Raw genomic sequence first — 10692 nt, 5'->3', positions numbered from 1 at the left:
AAAATGCAGATTTCATATAACAAATGAAATGTCCTGAATAATATGAAAGAACTCTGCTACAGCTGCTAAACACGATTATGTAACACATGGCACAGCCAGTTTGGTCCCCCTGTTCTTCTTTAGCTTTAATAAAAACGGATTAGCATTCGGTTTCTATATGATATGACATGCTGTGTTTTGTTTGTTTAGCTCCTGCAGTCAAACAGGCGTGCGTGATAAGTTGGTTAGGCCGACGCAAATGAAAACAATATGGTCAAGGTGGGAGTGACTCACGCATGCGTATCAAAGCCTCTGCTCTGCCAGCGCTAAGTGACTGCTGAAAAACAAAGGCAGCGAGCCGCGGCTGGGAAATGTCATCAGTCATCCCTGATAGAGGAAATAGCCTTCAAACAATCAATGGTGATATTCTTTGAGGGGTGAAATAGGAGAACTGTTATCATTGCTTTTGCCGTTGGTGTGAACAAGACTCCAAATCAACAGTAAACATCGGCTTTTGAGAATCCACAGGTTCCCTCCTCTTCGCTTGTTTTCTTTTTTCTTCTTCTGTGTTTCTGGATGGATCTGGACTGAGTGACAGCAGCAGGAGGACTGTTGAGTAGCCATCTAACATCACGGACTTGTTTGTCGCTTCCAGTGGAGTGAACAATGTAGTTAGTGCGTTCTAGATAGGAGATGAATGGCGAGTCAGGGGGGTTATTGGAAGACTCAAATTCAAGTGAGCGCATAGAGATTTCACAGCCTCGTTTCTACAAGTCTTTTATACCATTTTCTCGTTTGAAATCCTGCCTTTGAGCAGACAGTTTAGTCTGGATTTTCAGTCGTTAAGAGGGAAGTTACCTGCGCGCTCATCAGCCGAGGAGAGGCGCTGTCCGTGGTCCTAAAGTCATCTCTTGATATCTTACTCCTGGCCTCGTGTGAAGACAACTTTACAGTTGGAGTTGACACTGTCCACCAAGAGCTCCAGAAAGAGCTTAATATGGTAACTCAAACCAGAGTTCATCTGCAAACTTTGGTAGGCCTACTTTTGATTTTTGTTGGTAAGTATAGCCTAACAGTGCAACGTGTTCAAATATCTTGTTTGATCGTGAATGTCGCTGATGTTGCATCCGATTTTCGGTTACATAGGGCCGAGTAACCAAGGGCCGTGTTAATGGTTTGTGAACCCTCCAACTGGCTAGAAACTCAAAACCCACTTTCAGAGCAGTCGAAATAAATGGATCCATTCAACAGAGGACACTTTTCTTATTCCTTTCCTAGTTTCCCCTCTCTCTCTCTCTCTCTCTCTCTCTCTCTCTCTCTCTCTCTCTCTCTCTCTCTCTCTCTCTGTCTGTCTCCCTATTTCTCTGTCCTATTTTCATGTGTTTGTATGAGCCCTCAGAAAGAAAAGAATCGATGTTGTCACTGTCTGCCTAGGGGGGCTTTGGGTTATGTAAGAGCACAAAACCCGACATAGCAACAGTCACACAAATACATCCATGTGGCGAGCTGCTGAAAGCACTGCCTCACTTAACAAAAACATGTTTGTGTTTATAATCCCCTCAATTCTTTCCCTCCACAATCATCCACTTCCTGCCCTCCTCTAATTATTCCATCTCCTGTAATCCATTTATTCATCGATTCTTTCCCACAATACGTTGCTGTCCTCCTAAACTACACACAGCTTCCTGCTTCCTCCATTTATTCCTTCTTCTGCCAACTAATGCTAATGGGCAGAGGCCATCATTAGTGCTTACTGGCCTGGATGATCTTGGATTTGCTATCAGTATTGTGACTCAAGTCTCTTCAGTGCTCACAGAGCTGTATAATCAAATGTGTGTCTTTTTAACACTTACTGAGTTTTGCATCTGGCTCAACTTTGGATTCAATGTAAGCACAGAGTCCAGGAGCTGATGACTTCAATAAGAAAAACTGGGCCATGACTTTATTCCTACAGTTAAAAACTGTGCCTGTCACAGTAGTGTGCACGGTTGTGCTCTCAAAATCATTGAATTGGATTTGTACATGATGACTTATAGCTGCATCTTTAAGCATTTTTACTTTGAAATGGTCTTGTTTTTACAATGGGCCAGCTGGTTGGTTCAGTAAGTATTGAAAAGCTCTCTCAAAAACCCAAAAGGAAAACTGATGATGTTTCCTACTTCAATGAAAAGTCCATTCTCAGTGTTTGTGTGCTGAAAGTGTCAAACTTCCACATTAGACTTGTATACTGCAGTAGTTTTCCTTTTGAGTTTTTGAGAGACTTTTTCAATACTCCCTGAACCAAACGGCGGGCCCATTGTAAATACAAGAGCATTTCAAAGTAAAAGTGCTTACAGATGCAGCTATAAGTCATTGTGTACAAATTGAACTAGATTCAGTATGTCTAGTTGCATGCTGGATCAGGAGCTTCTAAACTAGTTGTGATCATACCTACAGTACAAGTCTTAAACTCCTGTTTAAGATGAGCACAGACACACTTTCTCCCTTCAGCAGATGAAGGTGAAAACAGCCTCTTGTGTCAAACTCTGCACATCATTATACACAGTGACGGTCAAACATAAAGTAACAATAAGCAAAACAGTGGAGGGGGACTTAAGACATTTTGACTGATCTTTCATCAGGCTAGCTTGCAGAAATAAATGTTACATTTCCATGCTCCTCCAGTCCACCTGAGCCGGCCAGTATGTGTCGATGTCCCGTCGGAGACTGACGCAGTCCTGGGGGAACCCATGAAGTTGACCTGCATCTCCTGTTTGAAGAGGGATGAGATCAAAGCAAAGACATTAGTGGATTGGTACTACATGCCAAAAAAAGAAAAAGACATACCACCTGACAAAACTCATGTAGGTCGCTGCAACATTATTGTGTATGATATGACATACTGATATGTACACGTAGTAGTACTATATATTTTATGCATGCCTGCTTGTCTTTCCTCTCTCCTAGATATTCAAGTATGATGTTGACAATCCAGTTGAATCGGACGGACCATTTAAGGGCCGTCTGACCTGGGATGGGAGCAAAGACCTGCAAGATGTCTCCATTCAAATTAAGAGCGCCACCTATAATGACAGTGGCGTCTATGAGTGCCACGTACTTCGCAAGTTTGAGTTTGACTTCTTCACTCCCTCCGTCTCCGTCACCAAGCACATCAAGTTGAAGGTGCAAGCAAAAGGTTTGGCTAATAGTTTCCCACTTGATTCCATATTATTATGCCCTGCTCTGTGCTCAGGTTTGGCCAAATGCTTGGTTGCCATATCCGTACAGCTCAGTGTTAACTCCAGCAACTGTATGATTCTCTATTGAGAAAAATCGGTTTAGCTGGGTTATTCCAGAGCTACACATGAGGTTATTCAGACCTCAGACTTGTGTTTGCCTTCAAGTGTTTCTCAGTCAGTGGCATGCCACTGTGAGGTTATGAAAAATACACATCGGTCCCAAGAGATCTACAACTCAAATATGTTTTTTTAAAAGCTTTTTTTTTCAAATCTATGTAATCAATTGCATCACAAATTTGTTTTATTTCAACATTTTAAAATTAAAAATGCAAGAAACACTTTTACAGCCCCAAAGAAAATATATTATTCATAATAAGCTCTCAAAACATCAGTACTGGTCAAGCAGAGTATCAACAGGGTTGGTTGTACTGTACAATATCAGCAGAACTGATTAATATTAACCAATATTCTCACAACTGAGATCAAATAAATACAAGTTTGCTTAGCAGATGCAGGACATCATAACTGATCATTTCACTGCAGTATTGCACATTCTAACACTGAATGGTCCAGCTAAAATGTGATGATGATGATGATACAGCTGCACACAATTTATGCTGGAGAGGTTCAACTCAGGCGTTGACAATCCCTCCTGGTAGAAACACAAGTCTGTGCAGTGTTGACTTCTGTGTACTGAGTGTTCTTTTTGTGCTTTACATGCCCCTCCCTCAATGTTGCATAAAGTGTTTATCTGGCCGCTTTAAGTGGGTTTTGCATTTTATTATATATTTTCAACTCATTGTTTTCACTAAGTGATGCATTAGTGTGAGGGCACTCTGCCACTAACACCACTTTCCTTCTCTCCTCTTCTTCTACTGTACTTAAGAGGAATAATTAAGTGTCTTGTTTTGTCTGCTTTTATTGTTCATCAAAGCCTTCTTCTGTTGTCAGTGAAGGGGTTAATTCAAACCAACTACTTTGCAATCTTTAATAACGGGTAATGTATTCTGCTTCCCGAATGCTTGGCTTGCTGAATGTGTCATTTTCCACCTTGATCGGATATACAATACAATATGTATATTTGGAACTACTTTTTATTCTTCAACTTCACATTGTTTATATCTGCTTGCACGTGGTATATAGTTTCCTATCAGAGGCATTTAAAGATAGGCCACACTATTTCGATCCCAGTGTTTGATTTGTACCTGGAAAAAGAAGAGTGAAAAATGGATGTGATGATCCTCCGAAGTGCAACTTTCCAAAATATACTACAGTTTGATCTTTTATACATATTCAAAAGCCTCTCCTTCATATTTCATACAAGTGGAACCAAATTTCACAAAGCTGTCAGTCAGTGAACTGTACATTACAGCTAGGGAATCGGGTTACAGTAATGATGTCCATAGTAGTAAAAATGGATTAGCTCATGGCAAACGTATCTGTGGTTTTCCAGCTAAAGGATTATATAACACTAATAGCCTCTATTTGCAGAGACTGCAGAATCAAATCAGTGAAAGCTGTCAACTGTGTGGTCAGCAGGCTCTATGGAATTTGGTGCACACTCACTGGCGCAGTGGTTCACAGTGGCTCATCATGATCCTGAAATGAAAGATAATAAAGGATAGGTTCACATTTTTTCAAGTCAGGTGCACATATGTACATTAAAACTGTTTTTGCTTGCTGTAATCATTCTTCCTTCTCATACCGGCCATTAAAATATCTCTTTCTAATGTGTTTCCAATGTAAGTGATGGAGAAAATCCACAGTCCTCTGTCTGCAAAAATACAGTAGAAATGTTAATGAAGTTAAAACTAAGCTTCAGGCTTTTTCCAAATTTACAGTATTTTTAGTGCAAAATTCCCTCTTTTTGTTGCTTTTCTTCGGCCACAGCTCTGCGAAAACACAAACGTTGTCCGATACACGCTTCATCTGATGAACTCGGACTGTTGACCCTCATATTAACATCAGATAAACAAGGACTGTGGATTTTTCCCCCATCACTTACGCTGAAAGCACTGTTTCAATGTTCATAAGGACATATGAGTATTGTTGGAATAATGTGAAACTATCCCCAAAAATAAAATATGATATAACTTAATGAATTATAATGTAATTAGTCTTACATTTGTATACATAAAACCAAAATATGACCTTAAATATGAGGTGTGTAATGCCCTGAGAACACTGTGACTTATTATGCATCTTATTTTATACTTAAAGGTACCCTGTGGAGTTTTTGACCACGAGCAGCACAATGGAGCAATATTTTTACGAGTTTCGTATCGTGCACGCAGGTGTACCCTGCCATTTTACGCCATTCTACTGACCGACAGTTGTTGGTGGCACCAACAACTAAAGCAATGCAGCAACAACAACAGCAGTACAGAAGAATGCTCACAAGCAAACATGGATGTAAATAATGCACAATTTAAAAATTGGCTCTGCAAATGTTTTTTTGAGGATGGAAATAAACACAACCCATCTGTTAGACCTTAAGGATAGACACAATGTATTTTGGTAAGAAACACTGTCTACAAAAAAGCTCCACAGGGCACCTTTATGTCCATATAGGCTTTATTATCATTGTACTACAGGTATAGTCATAATGTGTATTTTTCGAACAGGATGCTCACCAGAAAACACAACCTTGCTTTGCTTACAGTTCAGACGCATAGTAATAACTATTGCACTTATTGAGTTGAACCATAGAAATATTGCCTTCTCTATTATAACTGACAGTTGATTGTGGGTCAGCAATGTTGCACATACAAGAACAAGCTTAGCATGTCCTTAAATCAGTGAATAAACACGTCTTTACTGCTGTATTCAACACAAAGACATCCATGGGAAGGATGCATACTGAATAATACATTTTCTGTGCTATTGTTTGTGCTCCACAGCCCCTGGAGATGTCGCAGCGCTCTACTCTGAGATCATGATGTATGTGCTGCTGGTGTGCTTGACCTTCTGGCTGCTGGTAGAGATGATCTACTGCTACAGGAAGATCTCCAAGTCTGATGAGCAGGCACAGGACACAGCGTGAGTCTCACACAGACACAAATAATGGATGAAAACACAGCAGCTTTCTCTTTTCTATGACTCACAACACATCAAGGGCGTGAGTTCATGAGTCACCAAGACAGTGTGTGACAAATAAGTGTTACCTGTGTACGCCTGGGTGTCTGGTTATTACATAATAATAATAATTTAGAAACATATTGGAAAAATAAATTTAGGAGGCAATCTGGAGGCAGAGAGTGCAGGACAGAGAGGAAGGGAAAAAGTCAGACAGACAAACAGACTGACAGACAGAGAATTAATTGAGTCTACACTACATCAATTTGTAGTAACCCTGTTGCAACAGTAATCTGTCTTTTCGCTTAGACTACCTGACAGGCCTGAATAATTCCAAACACTGCTGACTGCTCTTTTTTCAAAACAACCTTTTTAACATCAGCTGTGGATTTGCAGCTCCATCAAAAACCCACTTTATGCTTCACCTTGTCAGCACCAACAAAGACCCGAAAGCGCCTGTATAGTCAGCTCCCACTGGATTGCCATGGTGTTGATGAGGCCAGTCGATCTAGGTTGACAACATTTGAACAGGCAATTTATGTCCCAGACAGAACAATCACAGATAACACAGTACACGTGCTGATCCAGTTATTGTGGTTTGCAGACAATTAATCCTGACTCCTGCATTGACGCATAGAGCCCTGAAGAGTAAATATACAGGGGGGTGTGTACAACACAACATAATTGAAACACAATGTATTGTAACACTTTATTTTACAGTTACTAATTCCCTACAAAGTTTACTGGGAAGAACTGTGTCATTTTTTGTTTATTCTGGGAAGAATAGGGTTTCCTTGAAAGAAAAAGCTCCATTTATGCAAATGTGCCGGGTCCAGCTGCCCAAATGTTAAAATATGCTACTTTTCTTTGTCATATGTCTTTGTCATGTATTGTGTGTTGTGCACTTTCCCAATAATGTTAAATAACTGCAGTTTTGTGGATAAAACATTATTAGACCTTAACAAGCACCATAAGATATGCATTTCTGCATTTTGTGTAATTTGAAAACTGAAGTAAAACCTCATAAAGTCAATTATGTAATTTTTAAATCAGTTAATAACGGCCATTGAAGGTAATGTACAGTAAATTGCAACATTTAAGCCATGAGGGGGCTGTCGACTAGTAGAATAAGCCCTCAGCATTTAAGTACACTTTATTGATCCACGGACAGATTAGGAGAGCACATTAATTGAGGCATCAAGTGATCGAATGTGCGTAACTCTGTAAACTTCATCAGTTCCTGCAGCTGAAAGAGTTAATGGGTTGTGGCCGCCTCACAGCCTGCCAACACATCCCACAGTGAGAAGCTACACCCGCTCAAAGAGGCTGTTTCATGGTTGTCCTAATGGATATGTACCACAGCTAGAACATTTTGAGGTTACATTTTGTGATGCATTAGTGCCTCCGATCATATTAGTCGTGTTACGGAGGGAAAAGATGGAACACAGCAGCAAAAGTGATAATCTGTCAAAGAGATACAAAATGAGGCTGTTTGAAATGTGCTGACAGAGTCACAAAACTCTTTTACTTTTATGGAGTTTGCTTTGTCTACACAGTTTCTGTACAGCTCTATTGAATTGTGCATATTTGTCGAAGGTATTGTGGTTTTTAACAATATGAAAGTTTGCTGTTAAATGCTGTATGAGGGTTAGAGCTTAGATCGGCCCAAAAAATCAAGCCCGAACCTGCCCGAGCCCGAGCACGTTGCGTCCGAGCCCGGCCCGGCCCAACACATTAACTGTAATTATGAGCCCGAGCCCGATTTAAACCCGACAATTTTTTAATACGTGGGCCGTTATAACTGACGTTCTCAACTACAATTCAGAGTTGTTTGAACTACAGAAATCTGTTTAGAATAATACAACAAGGACGAAGCCTGTAAACTGCGCTGTTTGTTCGCAAGTGGATCCGAATGAAGAAACGTAAAAAAAAATAGAAACAATGATGAACAACATATTGTTGTCACTGCCCACGACTTGTTTAAACTGCTTCCATACCTCCGACTTTCCTCCACACTTGCTCAAAGTTAATTCTCCTGTTTTTCTTTTTTTCTTTACATCTTCAAGCTCCCGGTGTGATGCGTGCGAGAGGAGGAGACTCCACGCATGACACGTGCTGCATTTTGTAACTGCAGCCTAACTTTTGTACACATTTGTTACTTTTATATAGCCTATATATATATATTTATTATATTTCTGATTATGGCATAGCTATCTCCCCACCCAAATAGGATAATAAGGTAATGGATAAAAAATTGGTTGTACTGTAAATAAAAATTACAGTACAACCAAAATAAAAAATTGCTTGATCAAGGGTCCGGCCCGAGGATGTGGCGGAAAATAACGGCGGGCTCGGGCTTGGGCCGAGAATCTAAACTCTAATGAGGGTGTCATGTCTTCCTGATGCGCAGCCTGTACAATAGCTCCCCACTGCTCACATTACAGTGATGGTTTTTATCTTTTAAAATCCATTTCCTCTGTGGTTGTACAATAAGGGGAAATATGAATACACAAAAGCCTCACAGTCCCAAAATAATGGGAATTCATGTTCCACTGTAGTGAATGATGTTCAAACCCTAACCAGCACTATTCTGTGGTATATGATGGTAGAAAAAGGCCCTACCACCAGGACTTAGACACTCTGTTTTTCTACCAATCTGCCTGCAGGACAAACTACCTAGCCATTCCCTCTGAGCAGAAAGACAACCCAGCCACACCTGTTACCGAATAAAAGTGGTTATCAGTGACACGGTATTTTACATGTGATTCTCTCAACCTGATCCCATCAGTGAAATCATCACCCTGTTTGTACCTTTATTACTCATAACTGTGCAGCTCTGTAGTGGAGTCCTGTTGCTTCAACCCCTCCTGCGTCTCCTCTTGCTCATTCCCTTCAAAAGGGCTTTCATTCCTGCCATTTTTGGAAATGTCACCTGATCACAAGTCCTCCTCTCGCTCCTCATTCAGTGTACAGTATTTCATTCAACAGTTCAATATGAGCATGACAATTTCAAATACATGAAATTCAAACACAGTCCCCTCGGGCACTGATCTGCATAGTGAAGATAGTAAAATATAGCAATCTAAAATGTATGGCATTTGCATGTATATGAAGCAGGGCTCCTGAGTTACAATAATCCTAAAGGACACAGTTGTTTATGTGAATTAGATTATGTTGAATTTGTATATTGCTTAATATTGCAGTTATGATTGATTATTTAGCATATAAATCATTTCATGTTAAAAAAAGACTGAACGTGTTCGCTGCTCTTTTTTAGGTATTAACCAATCACGGTGGGACTTCAGTCATCTGTCATTTGACAGAAACAGGCATTGTGTCCACAACCTCATCTATGCCACTATGAAGGTATCATTACTCCCAGACAGCCATGGGAATCCTGCCAACAGACCTCCCCTGTGTATTGACTGTGTTATGTGAAGAGCCAGTCAAAAATGTCCAAGTGCTCAATGTTTCTCCTCCTTGTCCTCTCTTTTTTTTTTTTTACCTTCATGCCAGGCATCTGAAATAAAATGCTTTCACAAATAGAGCAGGTTAAAGAACAAAACCTCAGTGTCCTGCACTTATTATCAGATAAATACCAGACATGCGCTATTTGGACCTGCCAGTGCGTTGAGTTACTAAATATTTCTTAGTAGTTAGTAGTGCCTCTGTGATGTATAACCCATAAACAGAAAAGATCCAATGAAAGGTCTGACTGCTGTCAGTGCTGTGGTATCTACATATATATATAACTTATATACTGACTCTGTAGTACATTTTTTTGTTTTATTACAATTTTATAGACCACGCTTAGATTTTTGGGTCACAGTTTTATTTGTATTGGCCAATATCTTTCTGATGTCTTTTTAAGGAAAATGGATTGCTGCTTTTATACTGTATGGATGTGCATTTCTCCCTGTTTTGCTTTGAGCATCAGTGAAACCACAATGGAAATGGAAATGTAGAAAAACAGATTATATTAAGTCATTCTATTTGAGTTGATCTGGATTCATCTAATTCATTCCAATACTCTCCTCTGTATAAATCTTTAATCCATGTTCAGCACTGACATTAAAGTACATTCAGTAGTAGTCTTACACTTACTCTAACATGTATTCTTAAGGTTTGACTGTTGCTGGCATTGCTATTGAGACTAAATGTGTGTGAGCTGGTTTTGAACTAATAAATGTAATGCATTCCACAGTCTGTGTTGAAGCTCCTCTGTTTACTGAAACGTTCTTAGTTCAGTGTAATTTAAGTGCAGATTCCATTGAAACTGCACAATTAAATGAGTCCACTAGGATGTTGAAAGGAAAATGCAGTATTGATTCTCAGCTGTTTCCATCTTATGCTCTCCTTATCGTCTGTGACTGTGGTGCTGTTGAAAGGAAAAGCAGCTAAACAAAAAGACTTTCAATAT

General features: G+C 39.8%; 1 protein-coding gene across 2 annotated transcripts; it reads left to right on the top strand.

The window, feature by feature from the left end:
- The first annotated feature begins 281 nt into the window (after positions 1-281).
- scn3b (sodium channel, voltage-gated, type III, beta) lies at positions 282-10475 on the top strand. Of its 2 annotated transcripts, XM_031297027.2 has the most exons (6): positions 283-1037; positions 2644-2822; positions 2926-3154; positions 6098-6236; positions 8939-9022; positions 9550-10475. In XM_031297027.2, the coding sequence occupies exons 1-5, from the start codon at positions 977-979 to the stop codon at positions 9000-9002; spliced, it is 672 nt and encodes a 223-aa protein (XP_031152887.1). In that variant the 5' UTR covers positions 283-976; the 3' UTR covers positions 9003-9022; positions 9550-10475. The 2 variants fall into 2 exon arrangements, with proteins under 2 accessions (XP_031152888.1, XP_031152887.1); XM_031297028.2 differs by lacking the exon at positions 8939-9022 and having other exon boundaries at positions 282-1037.
- Positions 10476-10692: the final 217 nt, after the last annotated feature.

This window comes from Sander lucioperca, chromosome 5, assembly GCF_008315115.2.
Source record: "Sander lucioperca isolate FBNREF2018 chromosome 5, SLUC_FBN_1.2, whole genome shotgun sequence".
NCBI classification, from domain to species: domain Eukaryota; kingdom Metazoa; phylum Chordata; class Actinopteri; order Perciformes; family Percidae; genus Sander; species Sander lucioperca.
This window is presented reverse-complemented; position numbering and strand designations above follow the sequence as displayed.